Source organism: Globicephala melas, chromosome 1, assembly GCF_963455315.2.
Source record: "Globicephala melas chromosome 1, mGloMel1.2, whole genome shotgun sequence".
NCBI lineage: Eukaryota > Metazoa > Chordata > Mammalia > Artiodactyla > Delphinidae > Globicephala > Globicephala melas.
Genome location: NC_083314.1, coordinates 130,757,820 through 130,770,676, shown reverse-complemented (window position 1 = coordinate 130,770,676; position 12,857 = coordinate 130,757,820). Strand labels below are relative to the sequence as shown.

The 12,857-nt window shown below is 39.0% G+C and overlaps 1 protein-coding gene across 26 annotated transcripts in view; it reads left to right on the top strand.

The window, feature by feature from the left end:
* The window catches only part of SGIP1 (SH3GL interacting endocytic adaptor 1), a 214,722-nt gene that overhangs the window by 95,914 nt on the left and 105,951 nt on the right, over window positions 1-12,857 (top strand). For 9 of the 26 annotated variants that reach the window (XM_060304507.2, XM_060304506.1, XM_060304508.1 and 6 more), the window contains 4 exons: window positions 4,589-4,613; window positions 5,640-5,723; window positions 7,587-7,658; window positions 11,925-11,981. In XM_060304507.2, coding sequence (XP_060160490.1) covers window positions 4,589-4,613; window positions 5,640-5,723; window positions 7,587-7,658; window positions 11,925-11,981 — 238 coding nt within the window. The remainder of the gene's footprint in view (window positions 1-4,588; window positions 4,614-5,639; window positions 5,724-7,586; window positions 7,659-11,924; window positions 11,982-12,857) is intronic. The other 17 variants (XM_060304561.1, XM_060304557.1, XM_060304550.1 and 14 more) reach the window with 5 other exon arrangements.

Genomic DNA, 12,857 nt, shown 5'->3' with positions numbered 1-12,857 from the left:
CGTGGTAACACGTACTTAGTAAACGCTCAGTGAATGGTAGCAGCCACTACTCCTGTTATCACTAATACAAATTAATACGTGGTAAGTTCCTTAGGAGCGATTAGAATTGGAATTTCCAGGGAATTGGAGAGTGGGAAAGCTCATATTTGAATACATGATCAGTGAAGCTTCAAAGAGGGAGGAGCCTTGATTTTGGCCTTCAAGAAGATGAGGACATGCGTTTCATGCCAAGGGACAACAGCCAAAGCAGAGATGTGGAAAAGCCAAGTAGGTATTCGGGACAAGCTAAACAGAGCAGTCTGTCTACTTGTCGGCCACACGTAAATGTAATAGTGGGAGGCAAGGCTGCAAAGGAGATCAGGGCCAGATAGGAAGGGCTTTAAGTACCAGCCAGGCTGAGGTGTCTGGGCTTCCTTCCTTAGGCAGTGGGCGACCTTGAAGCCTTGAAGGCTTTTAAACCAGAGACTGTAAAGGATTGGGGGGTAAAAAGCTATTTTTTGTCCAGATATCAAGTTTTAAGTCCCCTGTTCTTACCTTTTCTTTGTGTTTTTTCTTTTGGTAAATAATTATTTCATGGAAGCTGTATTTACTCTAGTCTTGCCAATTTTTCTAAATGATTAAATTAGAAAATAATTTTTCTGAGCATTATATAATTTTCATTATTTCTTAAGAAATTGCCAACTTTGAAACATTAACCAGAATAGGAGATGGTTCGTTCACCAGAGTCGGAAGACCTGGGCTCTGGTTTCAGCATTGCCAATAGCTCCACGGACTTAGAATACACTTTCCTCTAATGGGCCTCAATTTGCACTAGATGGAATTGAATTTCCATAAAAGGCCAGAGACTGTAGCAGTCCGTCTGCCAACAGAATCCTTTGCCACCTACAATGTGCCGTGTGTTGTGGAGGACACTATTAGACATATCTCAGGAGAACATCATTAGCAGAAAACAAATCCATTTTTCTTTGAGATGGCTTCTGTAACTGACTATACATAATCTCTGGTGTGTGAAGAAAATTAGAAAGGAAAGAAGCTCCCTCAAAAGGAAAAAGAGGTCAAACAACCTCCCCAGGGCAGACTGAGCTCATTTGCAGGTGGCCAAAGTACCACTCTTCCATCACCACTTCTAAAAACATGAAAATGAGGAAGTTACTCTTCATGGCTTTGTGTAGATGCCCAATATCTCTCTGAAATACTCTAACAAGACATTTTCTTGTAAAATCCCAAGCATCTGTCCTTTACTTCTTATCATCTGAGTGCCCCAATTTACTTAGGTGATAGCAAATTAGCTATAAACTGGTTCCACCAGCAGTGATGGTCAAAGGACAAGACGTTTAGTGTAAGCCTTTGCTTTTCATGAGCCCCTGCTCTCTAATTGGGTCATATATCATCCTTGCAGAAGGCTGGAGAAATGTTCTGGCAATGTGCTATCCCTTCAGGTTTAGGTAATGCTTATGTTAGTATGCAATCACTGAAACCTTGTTGATACAAACTGTTTTCAGGGCTGTTGCAACTCCGTGAGCGTTGACAAGTAACCTGCTATGGTAGCTGCCAGTTCCAACTTCAGTTGATTGAGTGTCCTTAGATAGAGTGGGGTTAGAACCAGAGCTTCCTGATTTGATCAACGTTACAATGGCTGATAGAAAGAGGAAAGGAGAGAGGAGCCTGTGCTAAGTGGCAGGCCCTGTGCAGGGTATTTTGTATGTACTGATATCCTTTTTAATCCTCATAGTAATTCAACAAGGTTAGAAATAATATCTAAATTTTGGAGATGAGAAATCAGTGCCAAAAGGAATTAAGTAACTTGCTGAAGGCTACCCAGAAAAATAAGACATGGAGCCAGTAGTCTAGTCCAGAGTCAAGTGCCTATTCTTTGATTACTCAGAAAACAAAAAGAATAGATGGACAAAATTATATTCAAGACCAATAGGAGGGTAAAAGAGAAAAGGCAGCAGTGGCAAGAGGTGACTGTCACTTTTTAAAATAGAGGCAAAGCGTTCCTGGTAGATGATCAGTTTTAAAACAGAATCAGTAAATATAATGGGTCTGCTCTTAAAAAGAAAAAAAAAATTATTTAAAAATGTATAAAACTTAATAAAAGGGGGTTAGGAAATAAACTGAGGACGCATACCCCATTGTCTGAGGCTGCTAAAATCTCTCTCTCTACTCCCCATCCTAGGTCAGCTTGTATAATAACTTTATTCTAGGTAGCATTTAATGAGTATTTACTATGTTCTAGGTACTATTCCGGGCTCTTCATTTATATTAACTTACTGAATCCTTTAACAGCCCTATGAGCTATATGCTGTTATCACGGCTGTTATATAGATGAGGAAACTGAGACACAAAGGAGTGAAGTACTGGTCCAAGGTTATGCAACTAGGAAATATAAGTTGATTGAACCTGGGCAGTTGGGCACTATAGCTAGTGCACAATACCACCATGCTTACTGCTGTTATACGGGGAAGCAGCAGCCCTATTTCCATCAGTGGATAAGACAAAGGATCAGAATAGATACCAACGCTGCTATGTACAATTACAATTATTCTGATTAAGATTTTTGAAGTGCCATCCCTAGAGCTGTAATATGCATGAGACCAAGTGGCCTCCCATTTAAGTTCCCCTATAGCTATGCCCTTCTACCTGGACCAATAGTGGGCAACACCACAGCCAGGACTATCTCCAGAGCCTTGTCTTCTCCACATCTATCACCTGCCCTGAAAGACAACCCCACGAGGATCAGTGCCTCTGGATGTGTCCTATGCAAAATTTGATGCAATCTCCTCTCTATCAGTTCCTTTGGCAGAGGCTGAAATCCTAGTAAGAAATGCTCATTTTTTGAAGTGTACAAATCTAGGGAAAATTGACTTTGATGAATATGGGTTGGTACCTTTCCTCTGTACTTTCCTACCAACTGGGTTTACTACGGCCATAATAACCCACTGGATTTACTTGCCTGTCTCATTCTCTCTATGATGAGCATGTCTTCTTCATTATTTTATCTCCTGACCCTAGCCTAGTGCCTGGCCTATTATAAGCACTCAATAGTTGTTCAATGAATTATATATAACTTTTATTGGCTAAGGCTCTTCCTATCTTTCTATCTTAGATGAAATTTCTTTGAACCAACTTTTTCCCATAGCCAGCGAATGTCCAAAGATCCTAAGATTTCTGTCAACTCCCATGGTCTTTCAATATCAGGGTCCTCTCTGCTTCTAGCCCCTGTATCACTGATTCATCCCTGTATCCACATGGACACAGAAATGATTATGGAAAATGATGCTCTCCCATCAAGTGTTTTGTAATACAAGTAGAATATTCTGCTAATTTTGAAGGGGGTGTTGGTGGGGAAAGGGAATCACATCTTGAAGCCAAGAAGATGTCCCACCAACTCTGCATTTCTCTCTCTCTCCTCTGTCCCACCCTATGAAGCAATAAACAATTTTGTCACTTGGTCCCACCTGCTAAGGAACAGTTCCAACCACACCAAACTCTTCAAGATTTCATAGTCCACCCAGGCACTTACTAAGGTTTTCTTCCAAACAATGCAGGTCCCCATCTAAGCATAATTCTGGTCTCCATGTTAATAGAATAATATTTTTCTAGCTCCTTACAGAATTAATTAATATAAGAAGTTATAAAGTGACTACTCTTTTTCTTCTCTCTTTCTCCGATTCCTCCAGCTCAGTTTTCCAAAGTAACAATAATAATACCCTTCCTCTATGGCTATAAAGTCTAACATGGCTGCAAGTGAACAGTTTTGTGTTCCTAGGGTAGAGACATCACGGAAGAGGAAAAAACCTGTAACAAACAAACAAACATTTTTGAATACTTAGTATGTGTCGGGAACCATTATAAGTTCTTTATATACCTTATCATATTTAAGCTGGCTTAGAGAACTAAGTAATACTCAATATGTTCGAGGTCAGAGAGCTAATAAGTGGTAGAGTCCGGACACCTGGCTTCATCCTACTCTAAAGCCCTTATTCTTAAGCACTGCAGCCTAGCTTCACCATGGATTAAATACCCTGGACTTTAGTCATCAAAGCAAGCCATTTAGCAAAATTGCCCTCCATTTCCTGTTCTGTAATCAAAGGAGCAGTAACTCTAGAAATATGGAAGAAAATATAGATTCTTAAAGTAAGTTGAAAACTACTTTGTAGTTTTATAAGTTCTTCTTATAAGTATAAGAAGTTCCTTCTTATAGGGGGAAATTCAAGACCACTTATGGGGAGAAGATGAGAGAGAACAAATGGGTTTGCATTCCTGGTGGTAGTTTTAAATAGAAGGCTGCTGAGTGGGACAGCTCTTAATGAATTCTCCTCTCAAGACACTGCACCAGCAACTTGTGCCTTTTGGATTTCAGTTTTTAATGAGACTCTCCCTCCCACGCACACATACACACACCCCACACTCAAATATCACTCAACCAATCCATTTTGATTTGGCTTTCATTAGCCAGGTTTACTGGGGTTGGAACTCGTGAGAGGGGGGAGAAAGGTGGTTAATGATTCTTATTGTCATACTTGAGACTATGTAGCAAGAATGATTCATTTTCCTAATAGCTACCAATTTCTTTTTGTTACAGAGGTTCACCAGATAGAGATGGAATTGTAAGTATTTAAATGACCATTATTAGTAGGTTTGCACTTCAACCTATGCTAGTTTAAATTTCTTAAAGCCCCATTTCTTCTTCTTTTTTTTTTTCCTGCAAGGGGAAAAAAATTAGCTTAAATGACTTTTCAATTACAACTTTTTTTGTTGTAAATTTTGTAGTCATTGCATGGGACATAAATGCAGTCTTGGTCAAGTTAAACTTATTTATTGCATTCACCAAAAACCCTGCCCCAGAGTAGGCAAGCAAACCAGTCATCAATATGGTGGGTCAGAAGCCAGACAGTTCCTGCAGGGGCTGCTACCATCAACTGTTATTTCGTTTCCTATTTAATGATATAAGAGCTCCTTATATGAGAATGTTTTTCTCCAGCAGAGGCCACAAAGTCATAATGGATCTGAGATCCAATAAAATTGAAAGAAGCTCTTCCTCTTTCGTAGTTGAGCTGCAGATACATTTTCTATGTTAAATTCATTAGTAGGGAATAGTCTGGAAACCATTTATGCCTGAATTTACAGCCTGGAGGAGGAAAATGTGTCCACTGGGTTTAGATTCAACAGTAACTCTGATTCCTTGCTGGTCACCAGATTTCTTGCTTTTTAAAGAAATCTGTGGTGCATGGGCTTGGATTTATCTGAGTTGTGCTTATGCGAGTCTGCACCAGCTTCTAAAATGACTTCCTTCAAATCTAAATCAGACGCCTATTCAGAAGGTTCAAAAGAACAGCTGTTACTGAAGGAAAAAAAAAAAAAAAGGGACTCGCATTAGGCTCATTGGGCTGAAGTGGGAATGAAAATAAACCAGATAGTTAAAAATATTTTCTTGAAAAATCACCCTTTATAATATTAGACCTAAATTGGGGTGTTAATTGTAGCTATGGTAGGAGTTTTTCTCCCATATTTGACTCAAGGTTCTTAGCTTTGGGACGCCTTTTGCATTCATGTAGTTCTCGCCATGAAATGTTAAGAAAGTAGACTGAAATTTATCAGACATTGGGTAACACTATAATCAAGGCTCTATTCAGCAGGGGAAAAAAAAGACCCAGAAGACTCAGCTTCTCCTCACCTCTTGCTTCTGGCTCAGAGCCCTCTCGTTAACTCTGTCTCAGGTACTCTCTGCTTCTGTGTCTTCTCTTTGCTTCTGTCTTGGTCCCCTCCCTGAGTTCTCTTGTTCCCTTCATTCTGACCCTTGCAAGGCTCTGTGAGATAGTCTCTGCTTTCCCTCCCTGCTGCTTCCAGGCTGGTTTGCTGTTTCTTGCTTCTCTCCCTGTGGCACCCTCAGTCTTGTCCTTTTTCCTTTCTCTAAAGCTCCTCCCTCCCTGCTGTTCATTGTCTCCCAAGGCCCCACTGCTATCTCAGAGTTCTCTGGTCTTCTAGGGACCACGAGTTTAAATCTCGAGCAGAACATGCATCCCAGTGCTTGGCACAGTCCTGGCGGGCGTGTAGCAGGCAACTCTGAGTATGTGCTGAGTCAATAAGCCCAGCCATGATTCTGCGGACTTGCCCACCCTAAGTCAGGGCTTCATCCCTGAGTTCCCCGATCCTCCTTCACTGTCACCATTCTCAGTCACATCAAGTTATTTATCAGCAGATGTGCCTTCTTTGTTCCTTAATTGGAAATGCCATGAATGGTCATGATTTTAGGAAGGAAGAATTATTTAATTTCGATTTCTCAGGAAATAACACAGACCTGTTTGGAAAACAGGCTGCATTCGAAATAAATGCAGGTTCTCAGAAACAGGGTGTACAGCTTCCTAGGTAACTGGAAATTATTGGCCAGCTGCTAATTTTACTATTTGGAAATGTACCTTAAGTTTTCTCCACATACTATGGTCACCAAATTTTGAGAACGTCTTATGAGACCAGTGCTGTAGGGGTCCAAGTTTCTGTTCGCATTCAGTCCCTGGAAATCTCAACCTGATTTTCTTTCAAACTCAGACTGATTTCTTTAAGACCTCGTGTCTGTGGAGCCAGTCCACGTTTATGTGGCTGAGTTAGCTTTCAAATTATTGCTTTTTGAATATCTGAAGTGGAAATTTATGGTTTCACTAATGTGGTTCTACAAACTACAGGTTGTGGTGTGCCCATTTAATGCTTATAGACGACTTTGTCAATGCAGGGGCCACACGACAGATTTAACTATTTAAATTCAGTTTCTCAAAAATCCAGTGAAGCCCATCTCTGGTGACACTGCTTTTGAGGTTTTATCTACAGAGCCTCTGTGGCCAGGCTGCACGTATCAAGATGGGCTTACCTTGCTCCCCACTGGCTGAAAATGCCTACCCTCGGCCGAGCTGTCTGTCTCGATGTCTGAAGCTTCAGGCAACTGTGTGTGATGATGCAGTCTAACCCAGAGACAAACTCTGTTTTGTGCAGGATACACTCTAAGTTTTTCCTAAGCAGTTCAGATTTCCATCCACACCTAGACTGGGGTCACTGGGGGTCACGGCCGTTGCTGTGAGGAGATCTCTGCTCATCCTGAACACGTGTGCAAGAAAGGGTCCGGATTTGGAGCTGTCAACTGTGTGTGCTGTGTGTATTGATGTCTCCCAGGAAGGCTTTGATCCAGGGGAATATATGATGGAGCTAGCCTTTTCAGACGTCCATTAAAAATGCAACCATTTTTATTAAGTCTCTTTGGTGTGTCCCAGTGTCTGTTCTCTACCTGTAAATTAAGTGCCGGCTGAGTGAGGACTCGATCCACGTCATCCCTAGTGCCTGGGGTGCCTCTTCCTCCTTCCCTTCTTCTCCTGGCCTAGCCACACCGGCCTGCTGAATAGAGCCTCATTATGGGCCCCAAAGTCCACTCTTTGCTTCAAGAACCCTGCCAAGATTGGTAGGCCCTACAATTTGGCCTAGACATTATTTCTTCTATGGTATGCTTGCTGACTCCATGTGATTCTTTATATGTGTCTTGAAGAACAAACAGATCCTTTAACAACTTTTTTCTACATGAAAACAATCAATTGCAGCAGCCCAGCCCACATGAACCACCCTACAATAGCAAAGCAGAGTGCGCACGTGAAGGAGGAAAAAAAGTTTCGGTAAGGAAACAGATTTTAGTTTAAGATATCCAAGGGGTTGTAGAAACAGTGAGTAAAATCCCAATTTGAAATTTGAAGAAAACAACAGTAGCACTTAAGACTCTTTCTCAGATAATATTTCCCAATTACTTCCTGAATACCCAGGGCCAATTTTTAAATCAACCAAATAGACTCTATATGTTGACATCCAAATATACTTTTAAAAAGTGATCAGGCATAAGAGACGTGTGATTCCTATGTCTTACACAAAGGATAGGGATTCCAATTTTAAAAAGAATATGCTATCTCTAAGAAAGCCTTGGCTGTAATATAAACACCACCATACAAATTGAGTAGTTGTTTATTAGGATAAGCACCACGTCAGTAACATCAGGAATTTGGCAGGACCTTGGCCTGTGGGATCTAATGTACTTGACAATGGACTTGGGATGCTGATCCTGTCCCAGACTATGCAACAACTATAACTGTGTTGTCCAACACGGCGGCCACATGTGGCTGTTTAAAATTCAATGCTCACTAAATGTCCATCGACAGCTGAATGGATAAAGGTGTGGTGCATATATACACCACATCTTGGAATTCCACCATGGAATATTCCACCATGGAATATTACTCAACTATAAAAAAGAATGAAATAATGCCATTTGCAGCAACATGGATGGACCTAGAGATTATCGTACTAAGTGAAGTAAGCCAGACAGAGAAAGACAAATATCATATAATATGATATCAGTTATATGTGGAATCTAAAAAAAATAATAATGATACAAATCCTATTTACAAAACAGAAATAGACTGACAGACATAGAAAATAAAGTTACGGTTACCAAAGGAAAGGGGGGGGGATAAACTGGGAATTCGGGATTAAAAGATACACACTACTATATATAAAACTAGATAAACAACAAGGGCCTACTGTAGAGCACAGGGAACTATATTCATTGTCTTGTAATAGCATATAATGGAAGACAATCTGAAAAAGAATATATATATATATATATATATACAAAAAACAGAATCACTTTGCTATGCACCTGAAACATTATAAATCAACTATACTTTAATTAAGTAAATAAATAATTTTTTAATTCAAAAATAAAATTCAGTTCCTCAGTCACATTTCTCACATTTCAAGTACTCCACAGCTACTTGTGGCTAGTGGCTACCATATTGGACAGCACACATACAGCACATTTACTTCTTCACAGACAGTTCTATTGGATAGTGCTGTTCTATACAAAGTGAGTCAAGTCTGTCTCAATGGCAAAAAGATTATATTTAGGCAGTGTATCATGTGCCTTTAATACTTCTCACCAAGGAAAGCTATGTGGCCATGATCTGACCTTGGAAAAGAAGAGCATTCACGAAGGAAATTAAGAACTTTGATGTATGTGTAATTGAACACAATTGTTACTATGTTTATTGATTTAAACCATGATATTATCTGAGAGCAGATAATAAACCTGACCAAAGTAAAATACCTATTAAAACATGATCAACATTGCTGTAAGCCTCAATTATCTTTGAATAACAGTCATATATTCAAGTTGTAGAAGTTATTTATGCTAATTGTGGAATTTTAGAAAATACAGAAAAGAATTAAAAGAATAAATAATTATACTCCAAGAGAAAAATCACTGTTTATATGTTGATGAATAGCCAACATTGCTTTAAATAGTAAGCTTAGTTTTTAAATAATATTTCCCCACTTAACTTACATACTTCCTTGCTTTTTCACTGTTTTCCAATTGAAAATCAATAGAGCCATTACCTCCATATTACCACTATGAGCTGCTTAAATGGTTAAACCAGGAGAATTGTTTCTTCCTTGGAGTTTGACCAGAAGAATTTCAGCCAGGTTCTGGATTAGCTTTAACTTGATAATATCCACTTGCAAAACCAAATATATTTGTAAGAATTCACTAGTATGAATGAGGCCAAATTGCCAATTTCTCTAATGAATCTCTGTGTGTGTGTGTGTGTGTGTATGTTTGCATATGTTTTGAATGTCTGCCCCAAAGAATGTATTTTTATGATTTGTTGTTTGTGTTTAGTACTTATGTTTAAAATGTTCCTATTTTAAAGGAAAATTTCTTTTTATAGGCTTTGCTTTCTCTTTATCTCAATCTTCCATTGGTTTCCATGGAAACTGGGAAATTTTCACTGAGCCCAGATCTAGAAAATTCAAAAAATCGAGGAACTTTTTTAGTCATAATGTCGGGTATATGTTGTCAGGAAAGAAACATACACACACATATATTTATTTTGTTTTTGTTTAGCTGAACATATCAACTATCTTGGTTTTGAAAGGCTTTGATTATGGAGATGAGCTTATCATGGAAGCAAACAACTGTAGAACTTTGAAAATTTTGAACTCAGTAGTTTATCTAATCTCTTTAGTTTTCAGATAACGATTCTTTGTATTGAAGAATTGTTTGATAACTGAAAGGTCTATTAATAGTACTATACTGATCACAAAATTCATCAGTTTAGTTCTTTGAGATCAGCTTAGTTTATTTGATTTCACATTATTGTACATTACATTTGTATTTTGAATTTATTATACATACTATCTAAGAAGGATTTGGAGAATTTTGCAAAGAAGACATATGCAAACAGATTGGTAAAGTAGAAATTTTAAAAGAAAGCAAATATGAAGAAAAGAAAATAGGAACCATGTCCATTCACTATGAGAGAGATATTTTTTTATTATTAGACGGCACATTATTTAATGGACCATGTCCTCAAAAGCAGCTTCATAGCTCATACAGGTGCAGAGTTGATGTGGCAGGTTTTTAAAGCAACCTTTGTTCAAAGAAGAAAGAATGTCATTGAAGCACTATTTCAATGAAGGCAATTCTGTGAGAAGGTTAAAATGATGTAGTCTGACGAAGTACATTATCTTTGTCAGGAGCAAGACACAGACGAAGAGGGGTACCAGCCCTGTATTCTGGGGCGCTGGTTGGTGGATGTGGGGCAGAGTTGCTGCATTTGTAAATTCCAGTGCAGTGTTAGTGTACAGGAAGAGAGAGGAAGATAATGAACACATTATTCCCTAGGCACTTCACCCTTACTAAACTACTGCTAGTTCTTAGAGTGCCCACTCAACACGCAGTATTACTCAGTGATGATGGTTACTAGGTTACCTCTGATTTGGTTTTCTAGTGATCCTATATGCATAGATGCAAAGCTTTCTTCTCCTGCCTATTTGTCAAATTAAGTGTCAGCTGTTCACATTTTATTTCAACTGGCCTTCATTTGTGACTGCGAAATTACGTGTCCTGTCCTCAAGCCCCGTGTGTCACGTCAGCATCTGATGCGTGTTGTTGTGAGATCTGCGAGTGCTCTGTGACATACTGTTGCTCCATGTGCCAACTACAGGAATGTTGTTGAATGGACTGTCCATTACCAACCTCATTTGCGTTTTTGTCCTTTGCTCACAAGAAGTAGAGAATCCCAGGAATTTCAATTTGGATGATGCCACATCCTTGCTCAAGTTCTTATGGCCATACATGCCATGGTTGTACTAGGGACCAAAATAGAACTTTAAGACAACACTGAGAGGACAATGCTGATACCCAGTCACTTGTAATGATGTGTGCTCATGGAGGCTTAGGATGCATGGATGATAGAAATCCACTCTTAATCCTCAAATTCTATATTAATAATTTGGTAAGAAAAGCCACTTGAAAGAATATCAGCACTATTTTTAAAACTTACAGGCTGAATTAACTAATTTGGAGCTGATTTCCTTTATATTCTGTCAAGTGGGTAGTTAGGAAAAAGTTGAGTCAGTGTCAGAAAAGTTAAAAGAAGACTAGTTAATGGCTTGGATGAATACTCTTTGGATCTGTTGGAACTAATTGTATATGAGAGTAATGTAGAAGTCAAAATATTTCCATTTAAATGTGTATATACATCTGGGTATATCCCCTAAGGTATAGAGGATTAAATTATAACGTAGGTGCTGCTGACTCTCTAGTAATTGAATAAAATTTGAACAGCTAGTTGTTAATATCTCTATGCTTAGGTATCCTACAATCTTTTGTGGAATAAGTGTGTAAGTTCTTTTATGCAGTGTCACAGCAGCTCAGTTTACCATTCAGTTACACCAATGTGGCTGCTTAATAGGCTGCTCTAATTTGTCTTTCTAGTGTTGGGTTTGGATAGCTCTTGCTAAATACAGATAAGAGTGAAGTGTTCTTTGTTTCTTTTTTTTTTCATTCAATTGTTTCTCTTCTAAACGTATTTTCAAATTTATTACAGAAGAAAAGCAATGGGGCACCAAATGGATTTTATGCGGAAATTGATTGGGAAAGATACGTGAGTATCAGAAGATTGTTTGTCTTTATAAATATTTCAGAATGTGAAAACGAGTCGAGGCATTCTTGTATTTAAAATAGGACACAGAAATAAGTGAAACACCTCATTAGGAAGTGCCGGCACAGTTAGCATGCCGGCACAGGTAGCAGTTAAGAGCACTAGAGTCTATTAGACCTGGGTTCAAGTCCTGGCCCCTCCATATATCACCTATGTGTGGCTTTGGTTATTTGCTGGCCAGCAAAAATGAAGTCAGTAGTTATTTTATAGCACTGTCGCGAGGATTCATTGAGCTAATTATTTGCAGAATATTTCAGTAGGCTGCCTAGCCTGTAATATGTGTTCAAAAAATGCTTTTTAAAATATTAACTCCAGATGTTTCAGTCCTGGTTATATTTCTAAGCGGCTTTCAGTATTGGGCCTTGATTTCATAATGTCCTAGTCCATTCGGGCGGCTCTAACAAAAATACTAAAAATTGAATGGCTTGTAAACAACAGATATTTAATTCTAACAGTTCTGGAGCCTGGAAGTCCAAGATCATGGTACCAGCAGATTTGGTGTCTGGTTGAGTGCCCACTTTCTGGTTCATAGAAGGCACCTTCTAGCTGTAACCTCACTGGGGTCTTTTTCATAAGGTCACTAACCCCAACCATGAGGACTCCTGCCTCGTGACCTAATCACCTCCAAAGGCCCCACCTCCTAATACCATCACCTTGGGGTTTGGATTTCAACATATAAGTTTGGGGAGAATACAAACCTTCATACCATAGCTCATGATAATTATTATAGCCTCATGGTACAGATTTTTCTTAGGTCAAATGACAATCACTTGTTGCTTCTCAAGGAGCGAAGGTGAATCCCAGCTGAGACCTAAATTC